At 39.6% G+C, this 18716-nt stretch overlaps 1 protein-coding gene across 2 annotated transcripts; it reads left to right on the top strand.

Annotated features, from left to right (window-relative positions):
• The first annotated feature begins 1206 nt into the window (after positions 1–1206).
• Positions 1207–18625, top strand: Arhgdib (Rho GDP dissociation inhibitor beta). 2 transcript variants are annotated; one of them, XM_046435939.2, is made up of 6 exons: positions 1207–1364; positions 10816–10999; positions 11656–11739; positions 13795–13871; positions 16271–16334; positions 17955–18625. In XM_046435939.2, the coding sequence occupies exons 2-6, from the start codon at positions 10822–10824 to the stop codon at positions 18152–18154; spliced, it is 603 nt and encodes a 200-aa protein (XP_046291895.1). In that variant the 5' UTR covers positions 1207–1364; positions 10816–10821; the 3' UTR covers positions 18155–18625. The 2 variants fall into 2 exon arrangements, with proteins under 2 accessions (XP_046291895.1, XP_046291898.1); XM_046435942.2 differs by lacking the exon at positions 1207–1364 and adding an exon at positions 1426–1570.
• Positions 18626–18716: the final 91 nt, after the last annotated feature.

Below are 18716 nucleotides of genomic sequence, written 5' to 3'. Positions count from 1 at the left end.
GAGATTGTGAGAAATGGGAAGCAGCAGGTAGACCAGGAATTTATAATTTTTAAATCATTGTTTCAGTTAATGTATTCTGCATATGTTATTTTTTAATTGTTCCTTTATTAGAACATAAACTCCATAGCACCGCAGAGAGTTTGTCTGTCTACTGTGTATACCAGTGCCTGGAACAGTACCTGGAAGAAAAGAAGTCATCACAGATATATCAAATGAATAAATGTGCCCCCTCCAGAGGGCCAGAAGCTAGGAAAATCTACTACCTTCTATGTATATTAGTATATGTTTCTGTTTATAATAAAATTATGTACTTCATTTCAAGGGCCATATTCTATCTATATATTGTTGAAATTAATGATCATTTCTTAAACAGATTTGCTTGAATAGTTAGTTCTAAACATGTTGATATAAATACAAATACTGAAATATTAGTACAAATAAGCATTTATTATTGACAATATCATAGAATGAGTATGACTTAGGCGCTTAAAAACTTTTTTCCTCACGTGATTTAAATATGGTCTTGGCAACTTGTTCCCATTTAATTGTCTCATAAATCATTTCCTCAGATATGGTATAAAACCAAATTTAGCACTTGTGAAATTGTCCCAGATTCTGAGTTAGAACACTATGAATTAATGAAGTCACATTTTATTTTGTAATCTGCATCCCTAGTTTTGATCAAAGGGAGTGCTTCAGCTTTTGTTTAATTTGAAGGAAAAATTAGGAAAAAAAAACCCTAAAATAAACAACACTTTATTGTTTGTGGTGCAATATGAAGCTACATCTTGAAATTATAACCTATAAAACTCCAAAAATTTGTTTGAGGACAAATTTTTAAATTTAGCACCAAGTATATGCACTTAACATTCATAATTTCCACTCTGCGTTCACTGCCAGCACACTTTCAACATGGCTGGCTGATGAAGAAGCTGGCAGGCACCTAGGAGGAACAGAAGTTGGTGAAACAAAGTAAAGCTATTTGAATTCATTACTGCTGGCTTTAGACTGCTTGCCTCACTAAGCTTAAGCACTGGAGTGACTTGATTTTTAGACATATCTGCACAATTATTCATAATTCTCGTTGCTATAGGCTCCATCCCCTTGCATGTACATTCATGCATATCAGGTCACATGGGCTCCCACATGTGCCATTAATTGGCAAGAATGCTGCTCAGAGTTGGCTGATCAAGAGATAGGCAGTGCAAAGGAACAGGATTTGAGACAGCCCAGGGTTTCCTCTTCAAGTAGGTTTAAAACACTTTTTTTTTTCTCACTAACTTCCTTCCTGTTTTAACTGCCAGTACTCAGAAGTCAGAGTTGAGAGACAGAGGCACCCCGGACAGAGACGTGAAGCACTGAATGTGAGTTGAAATGCCTCGGGGTGGGGAGGCTACAGGTGGGTGCAGAGCAATATAGGAAGTCACTGAGTTAAGCCACTGCCCTCCACAGTTAGATTTTGGGAGGGCTTGGGGGTGGCATTCTTTTTTAACACAAACTTTATGATAAGAAAGCGCTAAAGAAGCTGTTGGAACAGTTCTGCAGAGAAGAGGAAGTCAGAGCAGGAGTGGTAAGGATGACTCAGGGGAGACAGTTGTAGAGGGAGGGGAGATGCAATCCTGAATGTTCTGGAGAAGGGCCATGAAGATACCTGCAGGGGAGTGCCTGCAGGAGTCTCCTGCAAGGCAGGAGCAGGCATTTGGCCAAGCTCAGAAACCGAAAGCCTGTAGATACAAACTGATATGGACTATTGGTGGAAGGTGGGTTGTGCTGGGGTGGAGATGTGTGGTTTCCTGTTTTTAAGCAGACAGTGTAAAGAAACTGGTTGAAAAGAGAAAGAAAAAAAAATGATTCAGAGCTGTCAAACACTAAACTGTTTTCCATTAAAAATCTGACTGGTGGTATGAGAGAAATGCACAATGAAGTCCTCCCTTAGAGTACAAGGGGAAGTGCCGTAGAACACACTTACTTACTCATCTGTCACACAGTGATAGAATTTCTACCAGTAACAAAAACTGTGGGTTAAATTCCTGTAGAGGGATGGGCAGAAAGATGTTTACTGTTATTGCCAAAAATAAAATAGCCCCTTACTTTGGAGAGAACTCAAAGCAAACATGGAAGATGCCAAGCAATTTATTAAAGAAACAGGTTCTAAAAGAATTCAAGTGGGCCTGGCTACGACAGTGAACCTTGGGTCTTCAAACTGTGAAGGTCTCAAGTTTGGCTGCCATTAGAACTGCTAGACATGAACTCAAGTACTTTCTTCCCAACTTTTCAGGTGGCACATTCTATAAATACAGTCCATGATGGAACTCTAGACTCAGGGTAATTTGTTGCAGGTATCAGATAAACCCTGAGCAGTTCTTCATTCAGGGTGAGGGAGGTAGACCCTTACTTGGTGGTCTTCACATGGACACCAAGAGCCATTGCAAGGAGGTCTTTCATCCTGAGTCTTCATTGCAGGGATGATCAAGCAAGGGAAATCAAGGGTTTTATGGTGACCTGCTGGGTGGAGGTCCAGTCACCAAAGATGTCATTAACCTTGCCTTTTCTTTTTGTTCAATTTATAAGAAAATGTCCTTCCTAATACCAAATATAGCACAGATTTAGTAACAAGATCAATTTATTATTTTGTGAGATGTGTGTACTTCAGAGAACAGAACAATTCATTGTCCTTCTATGCTGGGCAGATCAAACCCATGAGGAATAACCGTGTATTAGCCAACCAATCTCTGGCCGACATCTTTCAGGAACTGGAATTTAGTCCTTCCTTGTTTTGGAGAACATGAGTGTTTGTCCCTAGGGAAATTTTCACTGAGCAACATTAAGATTCTGTCTTCCCTGGGAGCTCAGAACAGCAAAGTTATTCTGAGAGAAGTTTATGGGAACACAATATATTAGAAACTTTAACAGGAAGAGAGAAGCCCTGGGAATAAAAATGAAGCAGATAGAAAAGAGAACCAATGCTTGTTCAGTACCTTTTATGTGCCAGGCCTAGTATTAGGTATATTCAAATTATTATCCTGAGAGGACAGGGGAAGAATATTAAGGCTCAGACATGTTCAGACATGGCTTCACTAAAGTCACATAATGGTACCAAAAAGAAAAGAAAACAAAAATCAATAGCTACAATACCTCAGAACAGCATTTAGAAATATCCAGTGGAATAGTTTTCTCTAATTCCATGTTCTGAGTGTCCCTGTTCCTAGATAATGTTACCGTTGCCTAGGATGTTGGAGACTTACAGAGGCAGGCCCTGGGTTTTATTGCTTCTGAAACATCTTCAACATCCATCTTTCCATAAGCACTTACTAAGTCTGGTTCCCACAGCCAGACCTGGTAAAATTCATTTGGGTTTCCTCCAAGGGTCTGGTACTCTCAGTACACAAGGTCATAAAAAATTGTTTTTGAATAGTAACATTTCATGCTTAATTTAAAACTTCCATGAATATACTGAGTCATTGAAGTAGACAAACCTTTGCCTAGTAGTGGCTTCCTTAATGCATCATTTTTTAAAGGATTATTTAAAATAAAACTCATGAAAGAGTGACTTCACATGGTGGGAATTCAGAAATGCTTAATGGTTCTATTAGTTCTCACTCCTTCTGCAAAAAAAGAAAAGAAAGGCCAGGTTAAAAGAAGAGCATATTATGAACACTCAGAAAGAAATAATCTACTGTTTCTCTCACGAAGAAGAATGTTAATTCTACTTCTATAAACTTGTAGCCTCATCTGGATTAATTATAAAGTTTATTGCATCTAACAAGGTGTGCTCCTCTCAGGCGCTGCTGTGCTTCTTCTTATCCGGTTTTGAAGGTTTGGCTGTTCATGGGGCTGAGCTAATGAGAGCACAGAGAACAGAGGGAGTCCCCCCATATCGCTGGAAACCCTGAGAGGCCAGGGCGGACTCCAGAACCCAGCACCTTCTGGTGTCCTTAGTAATAACAGATTTGAAACTCCCAAATGCACCAAATTGCCAGGCAGGCAGCAGAGCAGTCAAATCCTGGACCAGCTCTGAAATGGTGACACTCTTTCCGAGATGGTCCAGCTCTCCATGACCTGCTTGCTCTAGACCTGTAGTCCCAGATTTGGGGGAAGACATAACCTAGCCAACACAGAGTGGAGACACCATGTTAACGAGCATGCTGAGACTTGTGTAGAATCTTCTCTGATGGAAATCCCCTACTTTTGGTACTTCCACATCTCTCTCCTCTCTGGCCACTTCCCTTCTCTCTCTCTCTTTCCCTCTCCTTCCTACCCTTCCTCTCCCTTCCTCATCTCTCTCTCACTCTGCCTCTTCCCTCTCTATGTCTCTTATCTTTTCCTTTTCCACCTCATATTTTAAAACTCTGGTCTAGCTGGGTAGGGTGGCACATGCCTGTAATTTCAGCAGCTCAGGAGGCTGAGGCAGGAGGATTCCATGTCCAAACCCAGCCTCAGCAACAACTAGGTGCTAAGCAAATCAGTGAGACCCTGTCTCTAAATAAAATACAAAATAGGGCTGAGGATGTGACTCAGTGGCAAAGTGCCCGAGTTCAATCCCTTGTACAAAAAAAAAAAAAAAACACCACCTCTGATCTATGTGTCTAGATGCATAATCTAGCATAGCACACTCCAACAGATCCAGCTTTGGGAGGACTTGAGCTAAGTGTTGCTCCAGTGCCATAAGGAATTGTTTCCATTGGCTTGTGTTGAAGTCCACTGACGTTTCTCATCATTCAGAGTGACTTCTGGCTTCAATTAGGCAAGGGAACAATAAGTTAAATCTAAAATTAAATTATGTGGACGTTTTCAAAAGAAAAAAGAGTAGTTATAGTCCAATTTTAAGTTTGCTTCTGTTTATAAACAGTCCTTGCAATGCCCATAACTTCTTGCCTCTTTCCCACTGCTCAAAGAAGCAGAATCTGGTTTTGAGGAGGAAGGTATGGACCTGGTCAGCTTCTGTCTGGGGTAAAAGCCTTTGGTACCCAGGCCATCAGTTCCCAGCATCACTGAAGCTATGCCACAAAACAGCATCGGGGCAGGGGAAGAGAGAAGAAAGGGGAATTAATGTTTGTTGAGCATCTACCATTGACCAGTACAGTCCTAAAATTTTCTTGTTTTCTCCAACCCTTCAAATGACAAGGAAGGATTATTATTCCTACTTTGCTGGTGAGGGTAAAACTGAGGCTTACTGTGGTTAATAACTTGCTTAAGTCCTGTAATAAGTCAGAGCCAGGATTTGGATCCATGGCCACCTGACTCTAAGTCTGTGTTCCATCGCATATGAAGGTCATGCTTCTCTAAGTTACCCAGGTGATTTGTTTCATGTGAACCCAGGAGTTTACCTCAACTCACCTGGAGCTGTGTTAATAGACCAGACAAGCATGCTTCATCCTAAGATCAGGTATATGCTCAAGTGTGCTTCGCTTCCACTGTCTTCACATTTTCACTGTATCTGCAAGCAAAAACATCAGTTTTTATTATGTTATATGCATGCCATGAGCATCCTGATTCAATTTAGCATTTTAATGGAGCCTGAAAAGATTAAATCCCCAACTCAGCACATCTAAAACTTGATATTGCTTTGCTGAATGGCAGGCATGAGGGGGGAGGGGAGAGGATGCCACTGTGAAAATCCACCTGTGTCAGCCTGTGTGGAATAGAGATGTCTGGTGACAGAGAGCCATGTGTGCTTTGGGGCCTGACAGAGTCCACATCAGCCTCATTAAACATATATTTGACTAATTCTCCATTTCACTTTTTGTGGGTAAAGAACCAAAGTACAAAAACAAACACACTAAAACCAACCCCACTTTGTGGAGTAGTGGGTGAGGAAAGTAAGAAAAGCCCAACCAGAATCAGAATATTCTATACTGATGGGCTGGGTTCTCCACAACCTCTTCACTTCCGCTTTTCTTTTCTAATTTCACATTGTTCTTTAAACTAGGGAGCTTGAGGGCCATTGAATTAAGAAGGGGTCTCCGGATCTTCTAATGCAACAATTTAATTTTGCAGAGCACAAAACTGGGGACCCAGGGAGGTTAAGAAACTTGCAGTAGGCAATGCAGGAATATAGTTGCACTGAAACCATCTCAATATTGACACTTCCCTGCTTTGTTAAAGCTGTCCCTGCAAAGTTTGCAAAGAAATATTTACCACTGCTTGTGCACCCCCAGGTAGATTCCCAAGAAGACTAACAAGCTCTAATTTTACCATGACTTCTTAGTCAAGACAATTGAAGCAGCAAACCATAGTGCCTACAAGTCAGACAACCTGGTCTCAGACATTAATTCTGTCCCTTATATGACCTATCTTCTTGGGCAGTGATTTAACCTGAATTTTAGTTTCCTGATCTGTAAGAGAACGAAGGTGCACACAGAATTGTCATGAGAACTAAATGAGATAATACTTAAGAAAGCACTTATTAATATCAATAATAAAATTGGTTGTTCTTTAGATGATAGGATTGGAAATCAACCTGTTGAATTTGCATAAAACTCCTAATCTTACTTCAGCAAATACCTGTAAAATGAGAGGCTAAAAAGGGAAAATCTTTGTTTGTCATTAAATATATAGACATATTGTTTGGGAAATCATTGTTAAACCAAATACTTTGGGAGAATTAAGGTTACCCAGAGATAATGATATTGTACTATGCTTTTCTACTCTATTCATAATGTTTGCTAAAAGAATACATTTTAGGTTCTCCTATGATCAAAGGCAGTGGTGGGGGATAGCCATGTGACGTGGATATTAATTTGCCTGACTCTTAATGTTTTTCCTATCTGTGTTTATTTCAAAACATTATGCTATAAAGCACCTTAAATATACAAAATGAAATTTTAAATTAGTTTTTAGAAAGTATTTATGTATTCCAGATATTAATCTCTTGTTAAATATATTTATTACAAATATTTCATCCTGACAGCTTAAACCATTACTCTTTTTACTACTTATTACTACTTATGAATAGAAATTTTAAATTTTTATGTAGTTGAAATATTCAATATTTTTTTCTGTCCCAGATTCTAATTTTGTACAGTCTACCTTGCAACACGGTGATGCTATAATGAAATAATGCATGTAAAGCACTCACCACTAAATTGTTAAGTTAGGAGCTCATCATAAGAGTTAACTATCTACTGTTATTATATTGTATCCTTTATTATGCAAAGGGATGTTGGATGAAATAAAAGAAGGTTTACATCTGTGAAAAAATTAAATTAAATTAAATTTTTGAATGTAGCCTCTTTGTGGAAATTGCATAAATGTTAAAAAATAAAACAGAATAGATATTCTCTTATTTACATGAGTAAGACAATATAATTAAGTTTCTGGTAACTTAGCTGACACATGACTGCAGGTCAAGAAAAATCAGCATAAACAGGTTTAGAAAAGAAAGCATATATATGTGATATAATTCCCTGAGTCCCAAGCTGAGAATAAAATCCATAATGGTTGGATATTTGCTCAAGGATTTACTACTAGAGATCCAGAACCAAACTTGTGCAATAATAAGGCCAATTTAATGAGGAGAAAAATCATCCAAAATAAATAGGTTGACCACAGTATTCTTCTAATGGGCTCTCCCTGGGCACCTGTGCTTTTTGCCTGGTGTGATGGCTACACTCCCTGAGACCCAGTTGTCACCATATCTTCTACACATTCAACATTTTGGATGGATGGACATGATCATGAGTTTGAGGCTGTATGTGCCAATGATCTACCTGGCTGGACCTCCTGGGGAAGGAAACTCTTCTGCAAACACTCAACTGTCTGTTTCATTTTTCCAGGGGGCTACAATTTCAAGGTCATGCTCCTAATCTAGAGAACTTGGACTCCTGTAAAGTCTATGAAGGATTTTGGAGTCCATGACCCCTGGATCATTTGCACAATTTCATGAGTTTGTTCTTTTTTTTCCCTTGAGATAAGGACCATAATGTTTATCAGATTTTTAGAGATCTATAATACCCAAAAAGATTAAGAACCATCAATCAAACCAAGAGGGCCTTTTCAGTATGGTTGGATAGCTCAGCTTTCAGCTCCTCCATTCCAGCAAATATCATAAACATCAGTATGTGCTAAAGTGCAATTTCTTGGAAACAAGAGGTGATTACCAACTAGTTGTGATCTCAATTTTGTTTCAAAAGGCTTTCTCCAAGAACTGCTTTTCCAGTTTTTTTATTTGTTGTATTAATACATTTTCATGTTTTTCTAATCAGCTTTCCACAGTAAGCTAGTTTTGGATTACATGGCCTCATATTTCTTTTTCTTATGCTATAATTAGACCAAATTATTTTAAAATGTGGTCCCAAATTTCCTCCTCTTGACAGTACCAAGTTCATACAGTGACCCCTCATTACCCTTCATTCTTCAATGTCTTTGAAAAAAAATTATTTATCATCTTTATGAAACAATTATGTTTGCAATGAATCAGGAAAGTGCAGAACTGACAAAATATTAGATTTAATAAGATAATAGATACATTGACTTGCCAGTGGTCACACAGTTAGCAAATATTCCACTAGACCAAATCTATCACACTAGACGAGATCTATTTCTATCTCTGTCTCTCCCTACTACCCCTCATTCATACTGCCTTCAAAACTGAGATCTGAGGCTGCAGAATTTCAATTCCCTGCAGGTTAGTGAAGTCACCTTGAGGTACTGACTGAGTGTAATGTCACCATCTGATACCCAGGCTTCAAGCAGTGACTGGTTAGAAGTAAGCAATATATTCCAGAAAGGCCTGTCCATGGCAGCTGAGGTGCCCTCTTTACTGTAAATAGCCTTCCTGATGCCCTGTCAGCAGACTTATCCTGTGGCCTCCACTGGGTTAGCTGTTAGTCTCCTAGGCCCCCAGAAGTGAATCTGTCTCATCTGAATAGTCTTATCCAGTTTGTTCTTCATCTGCCCCTTAATGATTGATTATCCTTAAACTACCCACAACCACAACATCCATGCACTGCATTCTTCTCCTCCTCCTCCTCCTTCTCCTTCTCCTCCTCCTTCTCCTTCTCCTCCTCTTCCTCTTCCTCCTCCTCCTCCTCCTCCTTTTTCCAACCCTGAGTGTAGCTTGGAATATGAGTTGGATTAGTCACTATGTTTTTCTGTTGGTCTCTGGAGACTCAGGTTTGAGTGATGCTTGCTCTTCAGTTGAGACTGGAGTTGCCATGGGAACAGGCCTACACGTTTCCTTCCTACAGGAAGTGGACCTGGCATTGTAATGCTCCTTTCAGAACTGATCTAGGCTCCTAGTATTTGGCTTCTCTTCCTTCCTTCCTTCCTTCTTCCCTTCCTTCCTTCCTTCCTTCATTCCTTCATTCCTTCCTCTTTCTTTTTGTTCTGTTGAAATTGATTTTGTTGGCCTCACTTCCAAATTATCTTTCTTCCCATTGCCAATGACAGTGACATTGAAATTCAAAACCACAACTGAGTTTGGACGAAAATATTTTCACTTTCAATAACTTTACAAAGAGATTTGCAATGTCTCTCAGGTAAGATGTGATGGATACAATCTTAAAGTGTGTTCCTTAAGAGGAATTAAGGCTTTACCCACAGGCTGGAAGTGAGTTTCCCTCCAGATAACTGAAGGAAGCCAGATTTCCTTGCCCAGCTATCTCCCTGACACCAGGTATCTTGCCACCACTCAGAGGCCCTTAAGTTCTTCCAGTAGGAATTTTTCCTCTTATTGAGGACATGGCAGCTCACATCCAGCTATGTGAACTCAGGCAATTCTCTTAACTTCTGGATCTCAATTTTTTTAAATGATAGGATAGAACAGATCACCTCTAAGATTCATGTCAGCTCTGAAAATCTGTGACTACGTATGCTCTCAGGCATTAACACCCACACATAGATTTAGTAGGTATTCTTTAAGTGTTTGAACACAAAACAAGTCAATGTAAGAAATGATAAAGGAAGAAACATTCCAGGGTCTACCCAGATGGGGTCTTAGAGAAAATCACTGGAAACTTGGGGAGGCTAGGGAGGGACTTAAGGGTAAGTAGGTCGGGAAAGGGGAGGCAAATGGATAGGTACTAAAAACAAACTTACACTTAAAATTTTGTCCAGGGGAATTCAAGACTCCTTTGCTATTTTGTGGCAAGTAAAAAGAGCAGAAAGGCTTTAGATCTAAAACCTGATGAGTCAATCAGTGAAAATGTATATAATGCCTGAACTGTCCAAACATTGGAGATTTAAGAAAAACATAGAACCTGGTGCCCATTCTCAAGACTTATTAACAATGCTGGGGGGCGGGGAACTATCCACACACTTCAAGCAGGTATTATAAAGGTCCACAGTTCCTCATGAGTCACCTTTGAGTGATGCAGGCTTTAGGAAAGAGTTAGTTAATGGGAAGAAGCCAACCATTTCTTTGGTGGGTACTCTGCCTATCTCTTTAAATCACTGTAACTGCAGGTGTGCATACAGGGAGCTTTGACACTAGAAAGTCCATCTGGATTGGAAAGACTGGTCATTCCTGTAACTATTTGAATCAGGCTATTTATTATTATTAGGGGAACATTTGTGCTATGTTTTCTTCAGTTGTATTAGATTGTTCACAGATCATTTATTTCTTTCTTGACAGTTGTATTCAATGAATAGGAGAAACTCTTTGCAGTAAAGAAAAATCAGGAGGGTCAGAGAAATGACTAGAATACAATCTCTTCTTATTTATGAAACATAATGAGATTGAGTTAGGAACAAATCTGGAAAATCGCTGCTAATTGCAGAGGTCCACTAGGACAAGGAAGGTGCTAGCAGCAGTTTCTCAAACATCTTCCATATCCAGTGGCTTTGGCTAAAGGACTTTCATCTTCTCTCTTCTAGATCAAGATGACTGAAAAGGACCCAGAACCACAGCTGGATGATGGTGACGATGAGCTAGACAGCAAGCTCAATTATAAGCCTCCACCTCAGAAATCCCTGAAGGAGCTTCAGGAGATGGATAAAGATGATGAAAGTCTAACTAAGTACAAGAAAACGCTGCTGGGAGACGGTCCTGTGATAGCAGGTGTGTGTGCACAGGGAGGGGGCAGGTGGATGGCCCCAGGTGGGACATGCATTGCAGCCACTCAAGAGCAGAGGCAAAGGAAAGAGGACCAACTTCCTGCAGGGTTGGGTGGGTGAGGCACAATTTATACATGCTCAATAAAGCTATGGGCTGTAGAATTAAGTCTTCATAGGAGATAGGATGTAAATCAGCAATGAGATCAGTAAAAATCACATATAGAGAGGATTTAGAAAGAATTCCAGACTCCCACTTAGAATTGCATTCCGCCTCTCTCCATTATCTCTCACATTTTCTCTCTTTCCCTTGCTCAGTGCTTTCCTGACCATTCATCTCCTCCACATACACAATGGCAGGATTTGACAGGGCCCAAAGACATGAACGTGCAATGCCCAATAGGCAGAACAGCTGACCTACAGCCACTCGTGAAATACACAATGTTGTTCTTTAAGATGAGCCTGCAATGCCTGCTGGAGCAGAACTAGCATCACTGCAATTTATAAGGCCATCGAGACCAAGCATGGTGAATCTGTCACTTCTACTTGTCCAGATAGAGAACCATTTTTTTCTTTATATTTGGTCTCTTCTGTTTGAAATGCACACACACTATACACATATCTCTTCTCTGTGCTTATCTTGTTTTTTTTTTTATCTTGCAGACCCAACAGTCCCCAATGTCACTGTTACCCGACTTACCCTGGTTTGTGATAGTGCACCAGGACCAATCACTATGGATCTTACCGGTAAGTGGACACATATATCTGTACTGTTCAGAAGGACCTAAAATATCACAGGGAAAATCTAGTCTTTGTTCCCTGTCCTCATTACAGAAGATCCTAGTGAGGTGACTCCCAGAGATATATATGCTAGGGACCAGTTCATAGATCAATACTGGTAGAATACCCAATATTTACCATGTTTGATGAAAAAAAAAAAAAAACCAAACTTCAACTCAGTTTAACTGAAGGAGTTGGAGGTAGACAGAGACCCTTGATGTAATTCCTTGTATGATATTTACTTCAGATGTTTATTTCCACATGATAACAGGAAAATTACTATTCATTTAAGAAAGACTACAGATGAAAATATTAAGAAGCAAGCTGTATGCTTCTGTAGTTGTAATGTTTATACACTCTAAACACCAAAGAAAGTATTAATGTTACATCAGCAATAAAACTTACCGGAAGGTGAGGACCTCACCAAGGCCTCCTGAACAGAGCTAGAAATCCCACTATTAAAGTATTAAATACTTAATACTCAAGCTTAGGGCTTTCGTTCTTGTTATATCAGCAGATTTCCTGCAAAATATGTACAAATAAAGAGGTGACTTTCTTTCACCAGTTGTGACTAAGGGTCCAGTCCTTTTCTGAGTCTGAGGTCTTGAGGAGATGGGGAGAGATTGGCAAGCTGGGTGTTAAGAGGGAAAAGGGCACCTGGGGGGCGATGAGCAAAGGTCCCAGAACCAGACACTGGAGGCATTAAAGGCAGATCTTGGATGAAAAAGAAATTACTGCCATATTCAAAATTTGGACTCTGGTGAGGCAAAGCAAAGCAAGACTCTGGAACAGTGGGCTTGGCAGCGAGGAACTTCCCTCTGACAGGACAGATCGACTCTTTACCTTATATGGACTGTTTTGTCAGAAGGAGGAAATCAGAGGCTGAGAAGACACTTCCTGTTCAACTGAAACCATTAGAGCAGACACACAGGCACACATTCAATGACCTCCAGGCTACAGCATCTCTCCCCGAGAAACTTGCTGTCTCTCACCAGGACTCAGACCTCTTCCTGTACAAAATTATGCAATGTTACCAGGTATAACGGTCACTTTGCAAGATAAAGTCTGAGCTAGCACTAAGGGAAGCTGATCAAGAGGGCCTGATGATATTGCAGAGAAAGTTTGGTCTCTGTCCCCTTTTCCTGCAGAGAAGACCCAAATTTGGTTTCCTATCATGAGGAAGATACTGATCTGCACGGCAGAGGCATTATACTTTTCATAATGAAGTACACACACAGAGCTATACAACACACACACACACACACACACACACACCCTGAATGTCAAATTATACCTCAGGAAAAGAACACAGCACAATTACCTCCTTAACCAGAGTACAGGTATTAGGGACAGATTCCAGTTATTTGAAGCTTGAAACATTTACAACTGAAGTGCTCTTCCTTAAAGAAAAATGAGATTATAAAAGCAAATACAAAAGCAATATCCAAAGTGAATATCTATTTAGAATGATAAAAAAGAATCAAAAGAAGCAGTTTTTAAAAGCTAGAAAATGCCACACACATTATCAAATCTATAAAAGCACATAACTTACATGAACATATTTTTCTTATAGCTTTATTTGAGGGGTAGGAGCAAATCTTTTAATCATCTCTAGGTCATGTTACATATATATTTATCAACTTTCAATAGAGTAAAAGATGACTCAGATTTTCCTCTGTGATGGTTTAAACATTTTATTGTTGACAATTAGAAAGGATTTACCTTCATCAGTTGAAGTCAAAATATTTGGGAAAAATTATCTTTATAACTCATTACTGATAACATTATATATACTTAGCATCGTCATTAAACTCAGAGGGAAAGTCTTCACCAAGATTCTTTTGTAACTGAACTGTAAGATTTTACACAGGAACAGATCTCAAATGCTTTTTGAAACTCAGGTCCCTGTGGATCATGTTGCTCCAATAGGCCCCACAAATGGCTCTGATGCTTAGATTCATTCATCTCTTTCTGCAGCTGCTTTTGAGGAGACTAAATTCTTTCTAAATCTTTTTTTCACAGGGGATCTTGAAGCCCTCAAAAAAGAAACCTTTGTGCTAAAGGAAGGTATTGAATACAGAGTCAAAATCAACTTCAAAGTAAGTATCTTTGCCTGTGTATTTCTACAGGGTTTTAATCATCCCTATAATCAATTACTAAATTTCTTGCATTATCACATTGGCACACTTTTTGTTTGTCTCCCACTCTATCTCCTGACCTGGGTCTGGAAAGTTCTCTTCTCAGCTCTGAACCCTACCTGTCTAGACCCACCCTAGCTTCATGACTTTTTGTAGCCAGGATGCTTCGAAGCCAAAGTGTCCCTCACTCTGTGAACTCCTAACATACCCATGAGCTGCATGCTGCTACACACTGTACTATTTATGACATTTCTTCCTTGTGCAACCTAAGCTCCTCGAGGCAGGGTGAAACTGTATACCCTTTTTTTCCAATATTTCACACAAAGCTCTCTAAATGGTATCTATAATGAGAAAAAAGACAAATAAGTGGATCAACAAATAGGAAAATGGAATAGATAAAGCCTTAGCTCTAATAGCTCAATAATGAGACAAATCTAGGGAGTGTTTTCTTTGCTAAATATCTGAAAATTGCCATTGCAGTTGCAGAGCACGTGACCAAGTATGAGCAAAACTAAATAAGGGATGAACTGACACCTAATGAATAGGGCATAAATTCCAACAAGGAACCACAAACACCAGAAAAATAGCCTTGATTCTCAAATAAGTCAGAAATGCACTGTTTGGCTTCATAGTCTGTGTTTGCCTTGGCTGCCCCTTATTCACCGCTCAGTCATATTCTCCAGGGACTAGGCTCCACCAAGACTTCATCTGCTCTCTCTACTTGCATTCTGAGCCTTTCTTTCCCCTAGGTACAGGATACTATTCAGGGTGGATGAAGATTACTCTCCACCAATACAAATATGCCTGAGAATTATTTCATTTGGGAAATATTTTTCTTGACCTGTACTCTGTAATTGGCACTGAACTGTGATTTCTGTTTCCTGTCATATTATTTATTACTAGAGCACCTGGAGGTTTGATAAAGCATTGTATTCAAAACACCTAAAATGAGTTACACATCAGTGCAATTTTTAATCATTTATGCTATTGCATTGTCAATTTAGTAAGCCAGTTTTCAGCAAATGAAAATATGGCAGGTAAAGATTACCCTTGTCCCTAATAGGAGAAAAACTACTCTCTGGTCAGATTCTACCATTAAAATTTTTTTTTAATTAAAAAAAAAAAAGGCTCTGTGTGACCCACACAAAACCTGCCTGTGGTCTGTCCCAGCATGAAGCTACAGTTACAGGAAATACCAGATCAAATTTGAAAACAATTGAAAAGCAATTTAGATCTTTACTGAAGTCTCTTGAAAGATTTCCAAGGAAATCTGCGTGTATAATACCACTAACACATCCTAAAATCCTCTTTCATTCTGTCAGTTGCTCTCAAGGTTCTTCTATTTTTTATTTATTTATTTATTTTTTGCCTGAACTTTATAACACTCTAAAAACGTGGCCTACTGTGGTTCTAGTGGTGAAACTATAGTAGCCAACACGTACAGGTAGTCATAATTATTGCTGGGGAAAAATTATTTGACGAGATCTTAATTCTTCAAGTCACTTGTTACCCAAGCCCTCCGACTAATGACTCAATGTCCACTTTGATTTGTTTGTATAGACATGACCACTGTATGAAATTAACAGACAACCCAGTTCAGTCCCAGGTAAAATGAGTCATGGAAAAACAAAGTGCTGGGCTGTCTCTATTTTCATTCTGCTTTAGGGAATTTTCTTTGAAAGTCTTGGGGAAAGCGGCAGTATCTCAGACAACACCTGACAAGGACGGACACCCCAAATGCTTGCCTGATGCAAGTGGACTTCCCCCATTACTTACAGGAAAGGATGAGTCCATGTAGCCCATCATCTCACTCCCACTCCAGACTCAGTTAAATGGTGATCATGACCATCTCCCAGACCTGGTTTTCCATTACCACTTTTCTCCTTGTCATTTGTTTTTCATATGCTAAGTGGGTCACACTGAGGTGATGGTTTTAAGATATTTACAAAATATTTCCCATTGGTATTTTCATAACCTTTCCTGAGACAAGGACAGTCTTTTGGCTGCAGTATTGAGGAAGGGGAGCTCAAGACTATTAGACCATTGAGGAAGGAGGAATATGATGAAGAATAATGGAACAATGTTTTAATTAACCACCCCTCTCCTCCAAAACAATAAAAGTGATAGTATTTAATGCTTAAAATTGGATTGGCAACTTTGAATCTTTCAATCTCTTCTCTCCAATTTCTGCCTTGCAATCACACTAAGTAATTATAGGAATACTCATTCTGATTAAATATTTAGTTTTTTCATCCTCAGAGAAGATAGCTAGGCAGGATCAGTAGGAATGAGGAGGAAAAGTGAAAGCCTGTTTTTAATATGAATTAAAGAATGGAATTGTGGATCCTTCCCACTAACAGGTGAACAAGGATATTGTGTCAGGCCTGAAGTATGTCCAGCACACCTATCGGACTGGGCTTAAAGGTAAGGAATTCAGACTTTATACTATCTCAATCTGCTTCTTTCTGATTATTAACAAATTTTAGTAATAGACTCTTATAAGAATCTGAGAAAAGCTGTGGAGGCCCGCCCTATGAAAAGGCACACAATACCTCTGACCTAGGCATTATTGGCAAGGTCAACATTTGGGATATCTAGTTTAGATCGGGTCAGCCATTGACCTTCAACACTCAGCCTCTGGAATTCAGCTCCATTATTCATATGGGAAAAGTAACCAAATTATGTTTGCATGAGATAAAGGACATAAAAATACTCACAAAAGTAAAATAGAAAATGCTAGATGAAAAACTCACGTGTCAGAGAAATGCAAGACAGGAAAGGCCTATGTGTGTTGGGAGCAGGATCGTGGAAGGCAGTGTTCAATTTTCTAACAAAGAAAAAGGAAAAAAGAAATCTTTCTAGGGTTGAGAAAAGCTATCTAAGTGAAAAAAATAGTATAAGCATGTTATTTATTCTGTTGTTATTCTTGACATGCATCAGGAACTCGCCTTCAGTTTTCTTTGATTAATATGGGTTCAGAGGAAAAGATGGGAAGGTAACAGAAGCACTTTCACAGTTCCTTTCTGCTCCAGACTCTCTTCCCCACAGGGGGGAAACAGTACTGCACAGGCTAATCCCACAAATAAACAATGGAGCAGGAAGACATGGATAAATTCACTTGACAGCAGAACCGATCAATTACTCAAATCCCAGAGAAAACTGTTGACCAGTAAGAGACTAATTGGACTTTCAACTCCTGATTTCATGAATGAATAGTTCAATTTCCTATTCCCTTTGAGCATAGAAACCAAGTTGATTCACTTTGGCAAGAGGAAGATTATGTGTCTGTAGCTGTTCCTGCAAATATATTAACGCTTAAAGGGCCAGTTATATACTACCTGTCAAGCTCCTTACCTTTATTTATACTTTCTAATCCAGTTATTCACCTGTAAATAAATTTGTTTAGCTATTTTCATCATTTGCCACAATGCTTCATTTTTTACCAACTTGCCGATTTTTCCCTTCCATCCAATTATTGCATCCATGAATTCTGCCTATTCTGATCACCACCTGTTGTAATATATCCTCCAGTTAATATGTTCATAGAATGATAGCTTGTAGATAACAGTACTTAAAGTTTGTTATATAGAGAAATAGAGGCCCAAAACATTATATGACTTAGGTAGTTGCAATGCTGAGACCAGACCTGAGGTCTCAACTTGTTAAAGTTTTTCAAATGGTATAATCTGCTACATAAAAAGAGCCTGGATTCCCAAAGACTTAAGACACTGGTTCCCCAAATTTCCTGATAATCAGAATGAGCCATGATGCTTTTATCAAACACTGATTCTTGGGACCCACAGCAGGTTACTGAACCACAGTCTTTGGGAGAGAGACAAAGGAAACTGTTATTGAAAGTCCCTTTAATAAAAAAGTAATGTGAAGAAAAACAAGATGCTCCAGGTAAAACTGACATTCAGCCAGGCTTGGAAACTATTGTTCTTGGCTTCCTCTAATAGAGGCTGTGCACCAAATTCCCTAATTTTCAGTGTGTGTTTTTCCTCTAGCAGACTCTTACCCTCATGAACTTTTCTTTCATCCTAGTGGATAAAGCAACATTTATGGTTGGCAGCTATGGGCCTCGGCCAGAGGAGTATGAATTCCTCACCCCGACTGAGGAGGCTCCCAAGGGCATGCTGGCCAGGGGCACATACCACAACAAGTCCTTCTTCACCGATGATGACAAGCAAGACCACCTCACCTGGGAGTGGAACCTGTCCATTAAGAAGGATTGGACAGAATGAGTGCATCTGCCCATCCCTCAACCTCCCCTTGCCACCCAGAATCCTCCTAGTCACAAGGGCACCCTGTCCCTCCTCCCTCCTGTTCACAGCTAGATTCCTTCTCCAAGACCGCCCACTTTTCCATATTGATGAACCTCATCCCACCCCTTGAGGCTTAATACTCAGGCTTTAACCCTGCCTGCTTCCTCTGACTCGGTCCCAGTCAGAGCCAGTTCTTTCAAGTTCTCCATCTCCTTTAACATTTCCCTCTCTTCTTCCTGTCTGAGCAACTAGAGGCCAGGAAATTGGCAAACTACCATGAACAGCCCTTTTGCCTTAGGTTTAGTAGCTCATTCCAATTCCTGGATTCTTTGGTGGTTGCTGCTGGCTCAATGCCCTGTCACATGCCCTGCCAGTTGGGGTTCTTCTTTTGTGGGAGATACTGTAAACAACACAAGAGAGTAAGAATAAAACAACTACTTTTTGTTCTGACTGAGACCCTCATTTCCCTGATTTCTTCTATCAAACAAATATGGTAACCAAAGGGTTCACATTCCAGTTTTCCTGAGGAATGGGGTTGGGG

Source organism: Marmota monax, unplaced genomic scaffold (genome assembly GCF_021218885.2).
Source record: "Marmota monax isolate L192 unplaced genomic scaffold, Marmota_monax_Labrador192_F-V1.1 WCK01_AAM20220418_F8-fsc00012, whole genome shotgun sequence".
Taxonomy (NCBI): Eukaryota; Metazoa; Chordata; class Mammalia; order Rodentia; family Sciuridae; genus Marmota; species Marmota monax.
Note: the sequence above shows the minus strand (reverse complement) of the source record. Positions and strands in the feature narration are given on the sequence as shown.